Below are 22,053 nucleotides of genomic sequence, written 5' to 3' on the forward strand. Positions count from 1 at the left end.
AAGGCGGAAGAGCCTGGTCTTTGACCAAGGAACCCTGCGCTGAAGGTCAGGGGTGACTCTGAGGTGTGCTGGCTTGAAAAGCTGACATGCAAGCGAACGGAACACACCTCCATTTCACAAGCAGCAGTGATACATTCGTTCACTGGCTCTTCCTCAACTTCCACTTCCAAACCACAGCAATACCCGGTTTGTTTTGCTTCTGTTTATTTTTGGGTAGTGTTCATTTTTATTTTTTAAATTGAAATGCAATTCCTGTAGGCTAGGATGAACGGATGTTCTTGCATCAGGGCTCTGGGAGGAAGATTTAACTTTGGATGGTGAGAAGGTCAGCAGATTCTGTTCTTGTTACATGACATGTAAAGATAGTTTTTGCACCAGTCTTGCTTTCCAGAAGCTGCTTTGTTGGTACAGGAATTTAAAAAAAATGGTCTAACTAAACAACAGAATTGCGAGAATGGTACAGCAAGGAAACACAATATTTGGCACACATGGGAAGCACATTCCTATTGGAAAGCAGCCGTTTGCATCAGGAGAGAGTGACACCTCTTGAGGATACAGCTGAGTAGGAACAGACAGTGGCCACACCGAGTCAGTGCAGAGATTGCACTATCATTGCCTGTGGGTGTATGTTCCCTCTGGCCCTATTTACTCATGGGCTCAATTTTATTGCTCCACAGCGCAGTTTGCTTGATAAATTTGTTTAAATTAACCAATACCTTTTACATGAATCCTGGACTTCAGTGTGGTGCCAGGGGTGTCAGACTCAGTATCTCAGGGCGGTGCTGTTTTCCGTTTTTCTCTGCCAGTCTGTGCCACCAATTAACTTAACAGCATCCATTTTGGAATACTTTACTGTATATTTTCCCAAGCTCTTTTAAAGCTATTGATTTAATTTCTAAAACAATAATTGATTGTACTTTTCATCCTCAAGGGATCCCAAAGCACTTTGCCTATAAGAGGGGACCCATTTTATTCACCATCGACCTGGGGGATGTGCAGGAGCTACTCTACGCAGAGGCAGTGACATGGCATCTTTAATGATCAGGTCAGTGGGACCTCCATTTAATGTCTCACCTGAAGGGTGGCATCCCTGGATGCTATACTGGTGCATTGGTTTGGAAATCCATGTTAGTGCCAGACACCTACTTGTGAACCAACATCACTTACAGTATAGCAACACGTTCTTTTAGCGAAAAAAAAAACGGAAACTGCATTTTTCAGTAATGGGTTTTATTTACTTATGCACCAATGTTTATTTGCATTTACAATGCAACTATGTAAAATACCTCACATAATAATGCAATTTGTTTACAGAAAACATCTACCCATTGAAAATATTTTCCCGTGTTAAGTTTGTTTTTCTGACAGCTTTTAACTAGAAATGGGCGAAAGTGTCTAAAAGGATCAAGAGCTGTGCATGATTTCACAGCGCTACCTGTCACACCACCTCCGAATCAAGGTTAACTATTCAAGACGCCCCTTGCACTACTAACAATAATCTTAGTAGCAGGATCGTTTTATAGGCTCAAATTCTATACCACCAAAAGAAACGGAATGAACATACTGTAACTGCACACTCCAAATTGCTATCGAAATTAGCTTCTCTCTCAAATTGAAAATAATTCTTGTTTGACAAGATTTGTTTTTCCGTTTAGGGGCTGCGTCAACCACAGATGCGTGTTGGAACACTAGATGCGGTGCTTTTGCGGAAGTGTTGCACAACGGATATTATACACTATTTGCAAATATGAAAACTACACACCAGCCAATAGGCACAGTTCGAAAAGACTGCTGCTGTGTGTAATAGGTTTGTGTTATTAACTGTCTGCCTCTGCGCACCTCAAAGCCCAGCTAAAGATCCGCTCTGTTGTTGTCAATCCGGGCAGGTACGGCTCTCCACGAACAGAGCAATTCCAGCTCAAGGAAAAGGCGAGTCTTTTCAAACCCACCGAGGAAAGCAAACCGGCCTCACGGTGTGAGGCGTGTCTTGGTCTGAACCCATTAAAGAGTGAGAGGGTTGGGAATATATTCGAGTAGGAAACGCCGCGCAACAGTGTAGGGGGTTTGTACTTATTACTCCTGTCATCTCAGGTAACAGGAGCCAATAGAAATACGCGTCAGCAAACACACTCACAAAAAGAAGCCAGAAAAAAAGAAAGACAAGAAAGAGGCGGGACTCAACGACCAAACATACCTTCTGATGAAGTAAAGAAGACGAAGGGACTTATCTGTTTGAGGGAACAGCAGCATTAGGATTCCGGAGTCTGGGTTTTAAAGCCGTTGGCTTGCAGAAGGGCAGGTGGCTCTGTTATCTGGTCCACCTCCGCTTGGCAGCCTAAACGCATCACGGTGGAAAGCTCCTAGATATATATATTTTTAAAGAAAACTAATCAAATACACGTATATTTATTGATACAGGCTACATGTTCGGAGATGGAAAACGCACACACTAAATCCGCATCCGAAGTTCTAGACAACTTCGGGGTGAACGAGAACACCGGACTGACACTTGAACAAGTAAAAAATAATTTGGAGAAATATGGACCAAACGGTGAGTAGCACGTTGCGAACGATTATAACGTTGTGGGGTGTCTGTCTGTCAGGTATCGGCGTTTCTCCGTGGCAGGTTTGTACTCGTTCTGCAACTTCCCCACTGACCGCCGCCTCGGTTCCGAAACGTTTCTGCAAAACTTTGAAAAAAAATTCGGATCGCCAATTTTCGCCCCTGCGTGTAAACTGCTCTCTGTATGTAACGTTATTGCACAACACTTGCCAACTGTGCATGCGAGTTGAACGTTTTTAACAATGTTGCAGAACACAGGTTTATTTTTTGACTTAATGTTTCATCCTGCTTGCTTTAAACAGGAATATATACAATGATCTTAAGACGCGTAGTAGTAGTAGGGTTCACTTTCGACTGAGAAGTCATATTCCCCATTCTCGTTTGTGTCTGGCCGTTTTATCTGAAATTGAGTAAGTGCAACACTCTCTAGATATGAATTGCCAGGCTAATTCTAACTTGTTTTTCTTGCGTGAAGAAACTGCATTATGTAGCTCAGATGTGATGTGTAAACAGTTCATAAATGGAAACAGTGTCGGCTTAATTCTGATGGAGACTCGTGAGAGCCTAAAGGTATTGCTTGTTAAATTAGGAATCACTATTTAACTCCTCGTTAAGTTCTTGTATTAATTGTCCACCTGACGGTAGGTCGCGTCGTTGACACAGCGAAGGTGCGAGATGGTAGTTCCGGAGTGGTAGCGAAGCACGTCTAAGCGACTGATCAATTTTCGAATTGTAATTTAAGAAATTAAAACACAAACCATGTTATACTCTTGCAGCAGATTGAAAATGCCAGTTATAAAAAAATACATTTTAAAATACCATATTAGCATTGTGTAAAGATGTGTGTCGGTGTAGGTACGGTATTGCGCCGAACATGTTAAACTTTGAAGTGTGCGGCGGAATGCGTATTTTATTTTGGTCGTTCTCGATCTCTAAGCTTCTCGTCTTTGTCAATCAAGCGATGATTCGCAACATCTAAAATAATAAACGAATTATGTATAGAGTCATGTCCTAAGACATGCGTGTAAAACAGGAAATAACGCTTTGTTCATTATCGTTGTTTTGAGACCCCCGCCCCCTAGGAAAACGGCAGAAGAGGACTATCCTTGCAACGAAATAGCAGCTAGTATGCAATACTGCTGCATCATTACGATTACCCAGACATTTGCAGAAAAACAGCTCGACAAGTTTCGTCTTAGCGCGGTACTGCATAGGTTCCTAGCTTGCTAAGGCTCGGGTGTGCAACAGCTGCGTAGATGACGGTGATGAAGAGAATGATATTTTTCTGAAACACGAAAAGTCGGGTCTCTGACGGCCGGGGTCCTCGTTTTCTGCACTCTTCAAAAAATAAAAAACGGGGTTAATGAATAAGGTAGTAAAGATTAACGTCTGCAGTAGGATGGTGTCTCTATTTTGTCAGATAAATCGCTGGATGTGTTCAACATCTTAACCGTTCCGTCCGCTGACGTGTTTGATGGTTCTCTGACAGCCACAACGTGAATCGGTTCCCCAAGCTTGGCTGTTTACAGTACATTATGTTAAGCTTTTAAAGTGCACCTCCCATTCAGCTTGTTGAGTGGTATATTCTTAAATTAATTATTGTAAGTGGTAAATAAGGGAAGTGAAACAGTAAAAATCATTTTTATTATAAAGTGAACCGTGGAACAGGTAACTGGGCATATTTGGAATATTTAATTCATTTTTAAGTTTGTTACATTTATTGTCAGGCTTATTTAAGCCTCGCTATCTAACTACAGGTATGGAACATACCTAAAAAACAAATTAAAGTACCTGTCATTTCTGAAGGAGATATTTTTGTCAGTCATATTTCTTTATAAAGGACTGTACACGTATTTGGAAACGCTGGGGTTTTCAGAAAATTCAGATTAGGCTACCTGTTTGTCCTGGAGAGGAATTGCATCCCGTCTGCAACCTCTTTTAAATAGTCTCCCAGGCGTTCACAGAGCTCAAGACCAGAACACGGCCATGTGTTTTTTGCCTGAAGCATTAGTAGCATTTGAAGTGCAAAGAGGGTCTGAATTGTGTCCAAAGGCAAGAGTTAAAAACGTGTGCAGTAATGCAGTTCAGGGATTTCAGAGGTGTCCTCTACAAGTCTGTTAATGGACGGATATCTGTTTTTCTTGCCTGACATTTGACATCAAATTTGTCCCGTATTTCCTTACAGTTTTGTGTAGATTTTTTTTCTATGAAGAATTTGCAGTTCAATACCAATTTTAAATTCTAGGCTTATTGTTTCTCTAGAGTCAGACAAAACAGTGGAAAGCTCTGCCACTCACCGTGAACATTAGAAATAGTGTGCAAAGTGTAGGATTTCATGTGCAATCTGATTGTGCTCCTGTATACCTGCATTAGATCCTCCATTGACAGAAAATAGCCAACAGGAAAGATAACATTTGGGAAGTATCTTTTTACATTGACCGTTACAGTGAACAGGAACTGCAGTGCAAAACTATTCTGTGCTGTTCAAATGTGGTGTCTCCTTCTAATCCACGTTATACAGGACCATTTCTGTTCATTGTCACTGGCTGTCAGGATCTGCATGTTCTGAAGCATTAGAAATGCAGTATATGCCTATTGAGGGGAACCAGAAGTTCCACATTTTAATCTGCTACTGAATTAAAATCTACAACTATCATTGCAGTGCAATACAGTACAGTTAATGTTCCTGTGCTAGATCTGTGTGGGTGCATACTGCACTGTATACAGTACATACTGTATTTGAAACTGTTTAGAAGGATAAAACAGGCCTCTCAGAGACATTCTAACCTTATTTGGAGCTGATCAATGATTTCTTCATCTTCCATGTTGGCAAACTAGAACTGCAGGTGGAGCTTTGGTGTCTATTGTCCAGACATCAGCTTCTGAATTGAGAATGACAGGGCTAAATGTCGGGCATCTCAGCCTTGTATCAGAGCTGCCTGCTCAAGAGCTCGCTGTGGGGAATTTTCATTTTGCTAGAGGGAATTAAGTGCAAGTATTTTCCCTGCATGTCTGACACATTGGTGGAAAACGGGACTTCAAAGCATGTCCTTTGATTCCCTTTGAATGTCTTGGCATAAGCAGATCTCTACCGAGAGTAAAGAAAGTGCAGTCTCCCCTTTTGCATTAAAACGAGAGTCTTTTTAATACAGCTTCCCACTTTCAAAAGATCATTGAAGTCTGACAGTGCAATTTAATGTTTAACCTTAAATGGGGTATTTAAAAAAGTTTGATTTTCAAATATGCATATTTGTAGTGTGATTATAATCTTTCTTTTTAAGAGACGAGCTTGTGCTTCACAATCTGATTACTTAATGGAAACACTTAGACTCCTTTAACAGATAGCAGTGCACTTTCCGTTTTAATGGTGACTTCCTGTTACTTGAAAATGAGGCGGATGCACAAGGGAATACCCTTCTTAAATTGGCCAGCTGCTCTGTGATCAAGCACAAGCCTCATGTCCACGTACAGAACTTTCAATTATTTCATTCTTAAAGTTTTTTTTTAAGTTTATATAATTTTGAGTTTTTTACACTTGAACGCAAACTTTTAAATACATAGAAAAATATTTTTACTTCTGATATTAATAATAACAGTCCATTTTTTAGCTTTGTTCAATGTCTCAGCTGTTTCATTAAATGTAGAATATTTGAGTGTTACTATAGCAGAAGAATATGCCATTTATATTTTTTAAATTAATGTAGTGTAAAAGAGTTGCAAGTATCATTTTCACCCTTAACTAGAGTGATCTTGCTGCGTTGTATTTTTAATGCAAAAGTAGCTTTTATTGCATTTGTTCTTAATATTACAGTATAAGCTGCTATGGGGAAAGGTGACAAGTGGGCAGTAAGGATGAATTAACCCACAGTGGGTTCTGTAACTTTCATTTGCAAATTTTTTGAGAGAAGCTGGTATTCAGCAGTTTTGAAATTTAAAAATATCAACACCAAATGTGATTGTGAAAATTACATGATGGTGGTGAGTAAAAAGACATATTCCTGTTTTGTCCTGCATGTACAGTACATAAGAACATAAGAAAGTTATAAGCATGGGAAACCTGTTTGCTTCATCTGGCTTGTTCAGTTGGTAGTAGCTAAATCATCAGAAGATCTTACCCAGCTGTTTCTCAAAAGAAGCTTCTCTAAGTTCCTACAGAACATTCTTTAATGCATTTGCTATTTCAGCGAGAAACAAGAGTTTGTCACAGTTTACACTGATGTATTTTGGCTTGTGGAAGTCATCCAGGATGTTCCACATACTGAATTGCAAGAGTAGCAATTCACAGGCTTCAATACCATTTTTAAGGTGGATGTCTTGCAGCATTTTTGGATGTATAAAGATATATGTGAAAAGGAGCTTTCCCTTTGCTTTGGCTTCTAGCTCTTTCGAAGTACAGACACCTGTTTTCATTGGCTGTTTTTTCACTGCTGTGTGCGTGGTGTAGAGGATTACCTGGGTTTCAATTGCTCTGGTAATATGATGCATTCCCCATAAATGATTAAAAAAAGCCTTCCACTGATGAATCTGTTACTGCTTCAGAGGACACAGCATTCAGTGGTCTCCACCCAACACTGAATGTTTTTTTTCCGCATAGACAGCTTTCTTCCAGAGCTGCATGGAAGACAGTAGAAACTTGGGGTGACCCCAGAATAAATCATGTGGTAGATTTTGCTTGCTCATGCATGAGTTCAATAGCTTTCCAGAGGCTGAGATCCATGCTGTGTGCACAGTTTCCAGGAATGCATGCGAGTAGTGTAGGTCTGTGCACTGCTGTGGTTGCAATGGATCAAGTAAATAGACAGGCCCTTTAACGGACATCTTCAGAGTAGGTGTCAGAGTATGTGTACGACTTCATAGTGTAGGAGTCAGCCTTGCATGTGTTCAAGTGTGATACCTAGACTCTTATTTCCAGCCTGCAATGCAAACATAGGCTTACTGTATTGGTAGCGCACTCAGGGACACACCTGTGTGTATCCAGGTTAGAATGGTGGGTGTGATGCGCCAACTAATGTAATAACAATGAACTGCTTTACATTAGGGGACAGTTAATTCTTCATTTTCTCTAAATTGCACAGTGTGAGCTTGCGACTGTTGTGCCCTGTGAATTAAAGTGCTTCTTCTGTTAATAAAATTACAGGCTGACTTCATAAAGCATTAACAAATAAAAGAGTGATAGATCGGTAAAAGAGAACTGACCAGTAGAAATCCAGCCAACCAACATTAATATTGAGGTTCATGTTTTAGGTGATGCAGTGTTAAATGCGTTTCCTTAAAGGCAATGTGGTCTCTTTCGCCTTGATACTTCCTGCCTTGAACTTGCAAACACAAAAAGGGCAATTTGCCCATACAGTAAACACCTCCATTTAACGGACTAATTGGGGGGAAAGGGGTTTACGTTATTGCTGAATGTCCTTTGGATGTCCTGCTCCAATTTCAGCATTTCTGATTTAAAGACATAATTCCCCTTCAGAAGATTTTGTCAGTTAAATCTGAAATCTGTTAAAGCAAAGTCCATTAAACAAAGGGTTTACTGTATTTGTTTTCCATTGAGGCTACAATTATGATTAAAGTTGTTTTAATTTTCTGTTTTAGAGCTTTATATTCGTTCTTTAGCCTGGTAAAACAATGACAAAGCGGTGGTCTGTGTTACTGAGGTAATAATGCATTGTGTCAGTCAGCAGCAGAATGTTAAATATTAAATGAAGTGGCACAATGGTCTCCATTGTTAAGGGGAGTGCCTGTGACAGAGTCAAAGAGTTGGGTGGCTGTACAGCACACATGTCTGGAGAGTGGAAAATGAATCGGTGAAATAATTCAATTCACAATGAAAAATGTAACTAGGGTGAGACAACACTGAGATCACTGTTCCACTTCAGCTTGGTTGGAGGCAAATCAGACTCATTCACACTGCTCTTGAATTCCTTCGCTGGGTGTATATTTACATTTTAATCCTAGCACAGTGGCACAGTGGTTAGCATGGCTGCCCTATAGCTCTGGGGCCCTGAATTCTGGACCTGAGGTACAGTCTACGTGGAGTTTGTATGTTCTGCCTTCTTCTGGTGCTCCGATCTCCTCCCACAGCCCAAAGATATAAGGGGTAGGTTAATTGGCTTCTGGAAAAATAGGCCCTGGTGTGAGTGTGTTTGTGTCTGTGTGTCTCCCTGTGCTGGACTGAAGTCCCATCCAGGGTGTATCATGCCCGTTGCTTGTCACTATAGCCTCTGGCTCCCCACTTCCTGGCTCCGCATTAGGAAGTGGATGGATGGAGAGTTTTTTTTTTCCAAGCCTGTAATCGTGATTTGACTGTTGTTAACATGCTTAACTGTCCACTATGAATCAATCCCAAATCACATCCGTTTGGCAGGCTATCCACAGTGTGCCTTGATCTGTACACTTCATGCTTTGTTGCTTTTGTTTTGTGCTTCAGGTCAAAGGAGTGTGGATACTTCTGCAGTTGTGTGTACAGATGGGTACATAGTGTTTCAAAGAGGGAGTGTGCAAGGCTTTTTTTTTACAGCACTCCTGTAGCTGAAGTGCCATGAAGTTCCAAGAAAGAATGTCTGTGCTGTATTACCAGTGCAGTGTAACTGTGCACACTATTGAAAGGGGCCTTCTGAACCCCCTGTTTGTATAAGGCAAAGCAGCAACATTAGAGGTACAGCTGATGTAAGTGTGAGGTTGTCCAGTAAAACAACACAGAGCCTGCTGGCTCTATAAGAGAGCAGTTTCAGTGCACAGGGGGAATGTGCCTTGTTGTTGTGTAAGTATTAAGAACGAAATTTAATGTAAAATGCCATTAACAAAGAGACTTTGAACACTTGGTCATTTTCTTATTCTGTTCTGCACTGCTTGAAAACGGGATTCAATTTTTTTTCTTGGTGGAATCCAGAGTGTGCTGTGATGACTATGGCTTGCACCTCTGAAATAGAGGTGTGCTGCACCTACTGTACTCCTCAAGGGTCCAATCTCACAAGTTACAAGTTTGAATACATTGTTGAAAGTGGTCGGAGACCATGTTTATTTATTTAAGCAGTTTGTTAGTTCTGTTTGGTAAGTACAGTAAGTGCCCAGGTGTGAGGGAAAAACAGGAGACATGATGGATTTTTGTGAAATGGATTGGAAAGTCTCTATCCCACAGAATGTAAAATGTTACAGAATAGGAACAGAGAGGAAAAAGAAAGAGGAAGACTTGAACTATTCACTCGGAATTCTTTCTGGCTTCCAGTTCATCAGGTCGCAACTATAAGATGCAAAGCAGACGTGGGCACCTTCCTCTGATTAAAATATAAAAAGTGACATGTACTGTGTTCTTAGCCAGTCTAATCATGTTATTTTATCTTGTGGCAAAGACACTAAGAATACTGAGGAAAGCAATGACACAGATAGTCAAATACATTTTTTTAGAGAGAAAAAGGGAAAAAAATGAAGCATACAATATCTGATACAGCAGGATTTTAGCTGAGTTTTAGATGAGTGAAGTTTACACAGCTTTAACTGAGTGAGGTGTGAGGTGTGCAGATTTGGTTGAGCACCTCTTCTGTAGTAATACTACAGATCTTTTACTTTATTTTTAGAACGGTTCACATTTTTAGAAGGGTTTACAAGTGGCAATATTTGCAAAAACTGGAAAAGCCTTTGCCGTCTATAAATATATACCCCCGCATGTGTTCATAAAGAGAGATTTTGAGAAATACCAAGCCCTTTGTTCATTATTTATTGATGAGTTATTACAAATATACATTTCAAAAATTACCATTTGAAACTAATTCAGATGTATTTCAAATGAGACAAGAGCTAAATTAATGCAAGTTTATTTATAAGGAATATGAATGCCTTTTTAAAGAGCTTGACTCCAGCAAAGCAGTGATCATACCCCGTATGTGGTTATTACTCCCACTGCTGGTTATTCCTTTACCAGCATGAGGAACAACATGGGTAGAGATCACATTCCAAAGCAACCACTGTGATTTTAGTATTTTTAAAGCACTTTACTAGTTAATATTTCACTTTGCTTTCCCTTCTGGATTGTGTTAGATTTGTCATTGGCAGCGTGGGGTAGTGGATAGGGGTCTAGATGTTGGGTCTAGAAAATCCTGGATTGGATGGTGCAAAGTCTATTTCACAAGGTTGCTCCAAGAAATATCCTCAATCTAAAAGGACTCCCAGGTCAAAGTTGTACATGGGGATTTGTCCTCAATTGACTTGCCTGGTAAAACAAAGGCTTACGTTTGTTTTGATAACGTTCTACAGCAGAGTTGAAAAACCTCTCATGCCCCTTGAAAGTACACAGTTGGGGTTTGTATCCTTATATGGCCAGGTGTTGACTAATCTGCCGGTTCTTGAATGGAAATGTAAAAGAGAATGTGGGAGACAAATATCACCGCATGTCTTTCATCTTCAGGTTGCCCTGTTATTCAGGGTCGCCCAGTGCACACTGAAAATGACCACATCCTTTCTGCCATCCTCAGTATTTGTCTGAAATTTTCCCCAGTTAAGTTTTGTATACCAGTCCTGGGTAGTATGTTTCCATTTCACTCATTTAACATACAGCAAAGTAAAAAAAAAACTAAAATGCAAACTCCACAGTTTGTGTGTAGTTATGTGAAGCACAGATGTTGCTTTTCATTGAATGAATGATGCAGTGGCATACTGTACTAGATATGCTGATTTCATGATCACGGTGAATGGACAAATCTAGAAATCATTTAAAAAACATGCATTTTTTTGTCTGTCATTTGCTTCTTTTGAATATATTTTTGGGATCTTTTATTAGAGGCTCGTGGCTCACTGTCTTATTAAGCAAACTTTCCCGGCTAATGAAATGTTTTTTAGAGAGAATGATCTCCTTGATTGTGGTTTCTTGTACTTCAACAGAATTTATGTGCAAAGTATGCACCAATATGGATTTGTCACTTGCTTCTCGGGGGTATTTGTGCTGTGCATGACCAGCTTGTGTTTTCCACCTCAGGTTACAGAACAGGACTTTTCTTCTCCAGTAAGACTCCTGGGGTTGTGGTGATTGGTTTGAAAGTGGTTAGTTGGCTGCATTGTGACAGTGGTACCCTTTGATGGACTGCTTGGGTCCATTAAACTTAAACAGTTTGTTTCCAGTGTGAAGTGTGTTTGCTGGAGTTGATGACATTCCTGGTTAGAAATCTGCTTAAGTCAGCCCTTACATTGTTCATTGTCCTGGAAGGCAATTGTGGCCAAGCATTGACAGGCATGAAGACCAATTGACCTCTGACCCAGGAAGGAGTTGGTCTGCCCAGAGCAGGAGTGTTTTAGACAGCTAGGAATGGTAATACTCGTTTATTCCTGTCTGCACTGTACTGTGCATATTCTGAGGGAAAGCACATGGCTTCAGATTTTACCTCCTTTCCAGCGTATGAACTTGGTAATCTTAGTGGAAAACAAAGAGAAATTCTCAATTATACAGTACCATGTTGTCATGCCAGGTTAGGCAGTCTTCAAAGCTTCCATCTGACCAAGAATACATTGAGCACTATTTGAATGCCAGATGCTTTAAGAATATTTTTTATGCATTAGGAATATGATACCAGTAGTGTGATTTTGTTGTAAAGGCTGATTATGTGGTAGTCCATGGCTGTTTCAAAAGCCATGAGATTGTAAATCTACAATAAAGACATAATAAATGCCATTGGTTTCCATACTCACTTGTATTTTTAATTCCTCTCAGTGTATGTAGTTTGTCATTAGTCTTTCTGTTTGAGTACATCTCCACCCAGTTAAAACAACAGCAAATGATAGGCATTTATAACTGGTTTTACAGGTGATTCTCAGTTAACTACGCTGACATTATCTTCATCAAAACTTGTAAATCAGATATGTTTTGACCATGCGTGTTTTATTTGAAACTTTGGCAAAAAACCTTAAAAGACAAGTTTTATGAGAGCACTCAGCCATTGATCACATATGGATTGTTTGCATGCTACATTTGATCATTTTAAAGCTTAAATTGAATTTAGTGATATATTTTATGTTAGCATAGACCAGCTTATATAACTGGACGTTTTTCCTGATTTTAGTGTTAAACCCCCCCAAAAAGACAAACGTATTAGAAAGAGCTCTAGTAATTTGGTGTGGTTTATGCACAAATTAATTTGTGGGAAAAGTAAAAAAAAAAGGGGGTTTTGGACTGAGTTCTCATTTCAAGCACTATGTTCTTAGAAGAAAGGAGGAATCTGTTATGCACAATGCAACTTCTTACAGAAGGGCAAAGTACAAAACCCTGGTTAAGCATTCGAAACAAGTTGATAGCAGTATATTAAAGCCTAAACAGATCATTAGCACAAAGAACTGTGCAGATCAAATTGAGACTGCTGTTGCTTTTTTGTGTGTCTTATATTTCCATCTATGCTACTTCACAATAAACAAATGTGAGGGGGTGTGGTTGTCACTTCTAATACAGTTGTGAAAAATGACTGCATAAAGTGAGCCTGCTCAGATCTACCTACTAACTCATGTAACTGAAGAGAGTTTGTGGTGAATCGTCACCTGTCTGGTTCTGTTGAAGTTTGTACACAGAAAGTGAGGGCTGGCATGTGTATAATGTTATAAATCATAATGAAAGAAATATGAAAGTCTTTTAAATCAAAATGGCAGTGGGCAAAAGACAACCCATCACACATCGTCTATGAGAGCACAATGCCATTAAGTTCCATGCACTGCCCTCAAGTTATTCTGAAGCAGTCAGATTTATTCAGCACTTCTAATGAGTTCAATAATAATGGTGGTACTCCCCTTTGCAGTGGTTGACAATCAAATCATTTATATTGACTGATTTATATAACAAAATGGATAATGTGCACTGTATCCTTTTCTGAGATCTACGTTAACTTCACTTATATAATTCACTTAGATAATCCCAGTAAATTGCAGGATGGAGGTGATCATTTTAAGTTGCAGTAGTGCTTGAATGGAGTGAATTGAAGAAAGAGGGCTCCGAGTCCTCCAATGCCCTAATCTATATTGAACATAATGAGATTTACATTGGTGGATTATTCTATTCTGTTCTGCAGAGAACATTGTTCTATTTTAAACAGTTGAGCCCCATGGTCTGCTCTGAACAATACAGGACACTTCATGGTGTCCTAACAGAATTTGAAAACTGCACTGCACTGCACATGCACCGAGTATATAGCATATGATTCTTCTTCTACCAGATGTTCAGGGTGCTACCAGCTGCTGTTAAGCCTTTTTGGTGAGCAGTTTTTTCATTGTATTTAGGTCATGTAAAATTGTAGATAACATCATCTTACCCATAAGTGTGTCTCTGCGGTGTATCTGGAGGCAAAAACTGGGACATACAGTAAGCAGTTCAGCCCAGTTGAGCAGTTTTACTGTGTTCTTAATCTGTAACAACCTATGAATAAAGCAGATAATAGAATTTCATCTGGTGCTTCATAAAGAGAGAGATTCTCTTGTGATGTTCATTTTAAGACAATTCTTTTTTTCCTGATTTGCTGTATATAGAATAGCCTACAGATAAATGCAGCATAGGTTACCATAAGTTATCATTTTCATTGTTCTCCAAAATCCAAAATCAATCTTAAAGCGGGCATCATTAAGCATCTTAACAGCTATTTGAAGCATTTAAAAAATAGTTAATCCCACATCTCAAGACAGAAAAAGAAGATTCCTGGAGTAAATGTTTGGAACTTGAGTGAGTCAGATTCATTTCTGGATTGAGCCCGGGCCTCTTAATCACAGGAGGCTAATCGCTTTCTTCCCCCACAAGTGAAATGAGCAGGGAGGCTTCAGGAGTGGAAGACCTTGGAGAGCTGCCTCTCTGCGGCTTAGTTGCAGTGTCCCAAAGCCAACCTCCTCCCCCTGGGGAAAGAATGTAGAAGGAATGCTACGTGGATAATTAGTCAATTCAAGTGCCCTTGGTGGAGCTTTTCATGGGCAGATGGAAAAACAATTTGTTTGCTATGGAGCAATTAGTTTAGCCCTATGTAGTGCGTGGTGTGTTTTTCCAGAAGTGGGAAACTGTAAGTCGTTCTCTTTGCCAGATATTGTATTTATGTTGAAAAATAATGGAAAAGGAAAAAGACGATCATCTAAAGCCGATCCACAATGTGAATTTGTTCCTCTCTGAGAAGCATCCCCATGGCATGATGTTGTCAGCACTACGCTTGACTGGATGGGTGGTGTTGACTGCACTGTGTGGCACCTGCACCAAATGTAACACTTGGCGTTTAGACTAAATAGTTCCCGTTTGGTCTCATCTGACCACCATCTTTTGCCACGTTCTTGCAGGGCCGCTCAGGTGCTTTGTTGCAAAGTCCACACAAGATACGAGATGGGTTTTCCGCTTTGTGATACAGGCCAGCTTTCTGGAGTGATCGGGATGTTGTTGATAAATGCACATTTTCTCCCATCCTAGATCCTGACATTGGCATCCATCCCCAGCCTTCTCCTTCCTCCTCCGTTTGGAGGGATGGCCTAGTCTAAACAATGTCTGAGTCATATAATACACCATCCACTTTTTTTGTTGAGCGATTAGACAGAGATATCGGTATTTTATGAACCCTTCTAATCTGTGCATTTCAGAGGTTTAGCGTTTGCTTGAAATTCACTACCTAACCCAGGAACCTCACAGAGATAGGTGTTTTTATTCTGAAATCACGAGAACCACTATTATTGGACAGATAGTGGCCACTCACCAACTTAAGTAGGTCTTTATAAAGTATTTTTGTACACCTAAATTAGTTTGCAAATGTTCTGAATGCTTATGCACACGTGGCTTTTCCATGTTTATTTCATATTATATATGAACTTTTTTCTGTTTTTTACTTAAAATGTGCAGAGTAGGTTGTGAATGTAACAGATATTAATTGCTACTTCAAAGAGCATCATGGCTGCACACTTTAAAGGTACAAACTGCTAAAACTTAGCAAGGATCTGAATGCTTTGGCAAGGGAGTGTTGATGGACCAGCCATGAAAGGGGTGGGCATCAGGCCGATCATAGGCTGGAAAGACATGAATTTAATCACAACATGAGGAAGCTGTATTGCAGTAACCTTGACCCATCAAGGTGATTAATTTTTCTGAATGCACAATTTGACGGACACTAGATAGACCTAGCTTTTGAAGCCCTGAGCCTGCTGCATAAAGTCTTAATTGCATAGCAGATAAGTCAAAGGTAAAGTCCATACCAGAGCACAGCAGCCTCTCAGGCCAGAGCTCACCCTTGCTACTGTTGCATTGAACAGACGCAGAGCAAGAGGCTGCCAGTCTATTGCACTGACCTGCCTCGGCATGTAAATTATGTTTTTGCAATGTACCTAGTTGAGGCATGGGAACCATGTGGTTGGTGGCAGTGGAGGTGTGTGTTTTTGCAGGTGTCTGCTAAGCCTGCTGTAGAGGAACAAGAGTCTTGATGATACAGATGGGTAATCTGGAATATTAGAAGACCTTCCCAGATAGAAAGGATGTCTCTTCTGTTTCTTATAGAGCAATCGTGAAGGTCATAGACACTACGGCTTATTTTTAACTTTCTCTCTTTTTCTGGGCTTTAACATTACCCAGTGTTGCTGGCAACTGTCTCCAGGAAGTGTACCTCCTCTGGATGGTGTGTAAACAGGCTGGCTCTTGTTTTCGCTGTGTGTGTGTGAGCTGGAAGAAGGCGTGGTGAAGTCAGTATTTTGGAATGTGTCTGGGCAGGCCCAGGCTGACACAGCCCAGATGACTACAGAGGGAATCCTTGGCTCTTACTTGAGAGGGGAACCCCATTCAACCCCCCTCCCCCCACCACCACCCCCCTTTCCTTCCCAGCAATCCTCTGTCGTCCTTACAGCTCTAGGAAACACTGCAGCTGTAATGTCTACTGACAAAACACGACAAAGCCAGGGAGTTAATACTCTTAGGAGAAAAAAAAACATATGTTAGTGAAGTGTCTGCTTATCACAACTCTGGTAAGCTGAAAACACACTGATTGTTTTTTCACAGGCATTTTTTGAATCCTTTGTATCCATAGGGAGCAAGATAACAGGCGGGCATGTACAGCAGATATGCATTTGAAATCCCAGACAACACTGAGCATTAGTATGGTTAATGGCTTATGAAGGAGAGATATTTATTCCAACACGTGTAAGTTTCTTTGGCATTCACTCACAGCCTGTTCTCCTGAGAAGGTTAATGTATGAACTCTGTTCTTTGAATAAGTTGAAAATCTGATGTTCTGTTGTAAGTGGTTTAGGCCACTAGATACAGTAAGTCTTTGGAGGAAAGCTTTGGTAGCTTTAATGTAACCTTCAGAGTACAAAAAAATTTGTTTTTTTGCCACTTTTAAGGCCCTTCATGCTTAAAAAGATCGTCCATTCTGAGTTCATGCAAACGGACTGCTGGAGAAGCAGCGAACACTATCCGCTGGTCCTCTGCAGTTCCACATTGAAGCTGTAATTTCTTCATCGAGGTCTTTTTTGTCTTGAGGTTTCCATCTGAACTCTCCAGCAAAAACGATCTGGAAAATCTGATTGCTATTTCAAAGCGCTGGGAAGCCTTTCACTTGGTTTGTATTCGAATGAGGTGATTGGATAAATACTCAGCATTCGCATTGCCTTCGCAAATGGAAACTTGATGAAAACTCGCAACTCAAACTTAACAAATGTTGGAACTTGAAAGCTGATGTGCTGAAAATGACAAATTCAATGAATGAATTATCTTTTATTTTTACTAACGGCTTTTCCACCGCAAGCAGTTTCCAGTCCTGCAAGGTAATGCAATTAATAATATTTGAAAAGGAATTTCCATGGTCTTAATGCAGTCATTGTGAAGTTTGGAATGATTTCCACAAAATGAATACAACAGAAGTCAAAACGTTTGGTTGTAGCCAGTTTCCCTCGGGTTTCATAATGGTATGAGAGATCTGCTTAGCAAGCGACTCAGCGAGACAGGAACCTCAGAGATCACTACTGACAAGTTCTCAACAGTTTTCTTCAGATGTCATGCATGTGCTTAGCAAGCTGGCAAAATATATCCATAGCCTGCAGTCACTTAGTTAAGAATTGCTCGATTCACCATGGTTTTGGACTCTAAAAAAAGAGCTTTGTGCATTTTAAAAAAGGTAGCGGGTTGTGAGGAGCTGAATTGTCTGGGATCTGTTTAAAATGCAGCTTTGTAATGTTCTTGGATTGATGATTAAGGCTCTGGAAAGTTATCCTGTCAAGAATTATTTCAAAGCTGTCTCTCACATCAGTCTACTGTCGGTCTGAGGCTTCTCTTAGAGGATTATCTTCCGGAAGGCTGTGGTATTTCCCTTTGGCTCTTCACAGCAGGGTGGATTATGAATGACGTAGGGAATTTGGCTCCTGGGGTTTTCCATCGAATGTGGGGCAGCACGTTTTACTTCTAAGTCAGAAGTAGTTTTGCAAGGTTTGGATGTATATATTGTACGTACATATTCATGTTCTGTATACTGTATATGCACAGTTTATGTAGATGGAAGGACAGATATGTTCCAAAAACATTAACAGAAAAGCCCCATGAAGATGCCAGACTCAGTTGATCTAAAATTCAAATTAAAACCATTGTTTTTTTATTTGTTATTGTTTTTATCAATAGTTTTGTTTGTAATATGATTGGTGATCAAATACTGTATATCATTTTGTATCTATAGTGAAAATGTACAAACATCAGAATTTAAAGTGATATATATATATAAGTATACGTATACAAGAATGTTTTAGAAACCTTTGTGATTTGTTTTTTTGGTGGGTTTGCAAATGGCAAGAAAAATAAACATTTAGTTGCAAAAACCATCATGGTTTTAATGTTCCATTTCTTATCTGATCATTTCTGATTCATGGTGGCTGGGGCTTTCTGCACTGTAGACATCTTCTTGCTCACACATTATAGCTGATTATAGAAGAATGCACGTCTCAAGTACACGTGTTTTCTTTTCATTGGTTGAAATTTAATTTTCTTCTCCAACTGCTTTCTCTAGTTAGATTGTACCTTGTTGAGTCACTTCTGGTGGACTGTTGGGTCGGCTTTGAATTAATATGACTCTACTTTCCTGTGAAAAATTTCTTTGTCTAGATTAAACGTTTCAAATGACCACATTTATATATCGACAGTGTAATTGCTTGAGTTGGTGACACGTGAGTTTTAATTAAAAAAATCAGATCAGATGGGAAAAATGTAGTTTTTCCTTCTTTAAAAGCCTGTTGTATCTCAGACAATTTGTGATATTTGGTGTTGACTGGACCCTTGCATATTGATGCAGACATTTGTTTCCAGAGTAGCCTCCTGACGGGTCTGAATAGGCTTCAGTATATTCTCAATTCTGTGCGTCATTTGCTCACTGAAAGAATTCTGTAGTTGTATATTACTGTGGCCTGAGTAAAGTCTGCTGGCTCATTGTGAAGCAGAGCTAAAACAAGGTTTAGAGCAGAGCTAAGGTTAGTTCACTTTTATAAGGCATTGAGTGGTGTTGCTCCAGATTACTTTAAGGATGTACTCTATGAGAACATTCCAGGTCTTAATCTGAAAGTGTTCTACAGACAATGGGCAATAAATCCTTCTTGTGTGCAGCACCAAATCTGTTGAACTACAGCATTACAGACTCTGTGACTGCTCTTATTTCTTTTTCTGTCTTTTCCCTTCAGCTTTTAATGTATAATTTAGTTTTAGTCTTGAATTTGCTAGTTAAAGTGGTGTCTTTGCTTCTGTTATGTGTATTATTCTGTTCTTAGAGTTTCTTAAGAAGTGCTTATAAATAAATCTGCATTATTAGTCGTATGATTTCTCCTCAACTTATTTGTTCTCTCATTGAGAAGAGTTGGTATTTTCTTTTTCCTAGGAGACTGAGTGATCACTGAAGCGTGGTAGTGGTCCTATTAGAAATGCAGCTGGTGTTTTTCTTCAAGGCTCATAACTGTGTGATTAAATATTTTCTTGCTGTCTCTTTTAAACGTTTACAAGGTAATTGAGAATTTGAAGCGTCTTCTTAGAATGGCCAGAAATTTTAAATGTGGGTAGGTCTGAAATCTGTTACAGAATTCTGCCTGCCACCTGTCCCGATATTTTCTGCTAAATTCCTAGGAAGTACAGTAAATGACCATGTTGTCACTTGCAGTCCCACTAAAACATCTTTACTTTATTATCTTCACTGTTTGCCGAGATGGTACTCTCACCAGAATGATGTTTAGACTGTTTATTGACTTTGGGAAAGGACACAAGGTTTATAATCATTTAACACCCTTTTATTTGCCCTATTCTCTTCTGGGTTAGTGCTGTGCTTTCTTTGGAAGGAGGATATTGTCCTGAACAATGGGACCTGTGAAATTGTGCATCAGTTAAATATAAAACCGCAGTGTGATAAAGAAGCTGTGAATTTGGCAGGAGGGTTTCCAATAGGGAATGACAGCCGCTGAAGTTTCTCGAGAACTCTATCGAGGAGATAGCGATGGGCGAGCGAAGGTTCGCCAGCTGCCAGCGTTATTCCACTCCTTCCTGTCAAATAACACTGGAACTACATGCCCCGGCCTCTGCCCACACGCCAAATGCTGCCCACCCACTGCCTGTTAGCTCAGCTTGAAATCCCAGCTTGACAAATCCTACACAGCTACCTGAGGCTGTGACGACCTGCAGTGGCTAATTTCTAATGTGAATGGACCTGTTTTTTTTAAAGCCGCAGAGCCTCTGTTTTCGCTGAGCCACACTGCTCTCTGTTGGTGTGCGTTGCGCCCTGATTTTGAACAGTCATAAGAGAGCCATCCTGTATGTCAATTTGTTTTTCCCAAGCTGTTGGTCACAATCCTTTTTACAGTATGTGACTGCCAACCGACAGGCCTACCATGCAAATTACTACTGAAGGATCGAATGTGTTGTACAATTGAATTTCCATTTGGGGAATCTAACTAATCTAATCTTCTCTTTTTAATTTCTCTCCTGAACTGATTATTGACATATAACTTTCACTTATCACTGGGAATGAGTGTTTGCCTGTCGACAAAACAGTTGTACGGCCTGCATACAGTAGCTACATGTATTAAACCTCCATTATCACATTGATTGACATACTGTAAAAACGATACTGCTGAGCCGCTGGCTAGTTCATTATTTTCCCCAGTCCTCTAGTTTAAGCAACAGACGTACAAACAAATGGACATTAAATGATGGTATATAATAATTATGAAACCTTAACCTTGCTTCTGTAGTGATTGCAGTCACTGTGCTTCACACGGTGCAAAGGAGTGCTTATTTGCACGTATGCTCCAATACAATTACAAAAAGAATTACCAAAAACATAAACACAGAACAGCAGCAGCCACAACAAGTTAAATAACACACAACTTAAAATAAAGTATGAGAAAAAAACATCAGTGTGAGCCAGTGGTGGGGGTAGAGTTCAGTAATCTGACAGCTTGTGGGAAGAAACTCTCTCTGAATCTGGAAGTTCGTGCCTTTATGCCCTTATAACGCTTACCAGAGGGAAGGGGGAGAAAAATTAGAAACCAGGATGACTGGTATCCTTAGTGATACTTCCAGCCTTCCTGAGACAGCGAGCTGCTTAAACCTATAAAGAATGGAACTATGAAAAGCTGAGAGAAATTACACTTCTCAAGCAGTAGTGGTCGGAATTCCTTTATCTGGGACACCATCGGCCTCCTTAGCTTTTGCTAAGGATAGGGGTAGACCATGCATCGCTATGCCCTCGGATGGAAATGTTTTCTGAGCTTCCAAAATGCCCAGACAGCTCAAGTGGCAGTTCAGTATGTTAATGCTCCGCTGTCGAGTACGAAGCAAGAATGTGTACAAGAGTGCAAAACTATTTTCTGTTTCTTTCTTTTTCTGATTTTGAAAGAATCGGTTTAGATTACAGCGTGGAAAAGAGGATTTCTGTGCACCAGGCATATTTTGTACAGTCACCCAACAGCATTTTTTTATAGGATCTGATGCATGTGAAAGTGCCTGTGTGCACTCAAGCCACATGTATATGTGTAGTGGTTTACTGTATATAAAGTTCAGCATAATGAAGGGGTTCAGAGTGAATGATAGTAGTGACAGGGATTTGCAGCTAGGTTTTGTAAACTTTTTTTTTTTCATTCTCGCCATATGATGCTGCTTTCTGTTTCAGGCAAGCGTTGCCCATTGTTTTTGCACTTTGACCATTTTGTTCTTATTAAAGATCAAACCACACTGGTGTCCACAGCACAAGGCCGTTGAATATTAATGTCTAGGTGGATCAAGATTGGTTTTCTAAATGTAGCTATTGAACAACACTGAGACACTTATGATATGATATTCACCTTCTTGACATTTTTTAATCCCTCTCCTGCTTCACCAACCTCTCCCCCACCTTATGTACTGTAAACGTCGACGACTAATGAATGTGATGGCTATTGAGCTCCTCGGATTTGTTTTGTGACAAGGGGTTAATGTTTGAGATGATCTATTCCTGTTGCAAAGGATGAGCCCTGCTGTCTCATACAGCATGTTCCATCTTTAATATGCACACACA

The 22,053-nt window shown here is 40.0% G+C and overlaps 1 protein-coding gene across 1 annotated transcript in view; it reads left to right on the forward strand.

Moving 5' to 3' along the window:
- The first annotated feature begins 1,628 nt into the window (after window positions 1-1,628).
- Window positions 1,629-22,053, forward strand: part of atp2a3 (ATPase sarcoplasmic/endoplasmic reticulum Ca2+ transporting 3) — an 83,954-nt gene continuing 63,529 nt past the window's right edge. Inside the window, exons 1-2 of the mRNA XM_006640831.3 lie at window positions 1,629-1,929; window positions 2,419-2,551. Coding sequence (XP_006640894.2) covers window positions 2,434-2,551 — 118 coding nt within the window. The 5' untranslated portion in view covers window positions 1,629-1,929; window positions 2,419-2,433. The remainder of the gene's footprint in view (window positions 1,930-2,418; window positions 2,552-22,053) is intronic.

Source organism: Lepisosteus oculatus, chromosome 26 (assembly GCF_040954835.1).
Source record: "Lepisosteus oculatus isolate fLepOcu1 chromosome 26, fLepOcu1.hap2, whole genome shotgun sequence".
In the NCBI taxonomy this organism is placed as follows: Eukaryota; Metazoa; Chordata; class Actinopteri; order Semionotiformes; family Lepisosteidae; genus Lepisosteus; species Lepisosteus oculatus.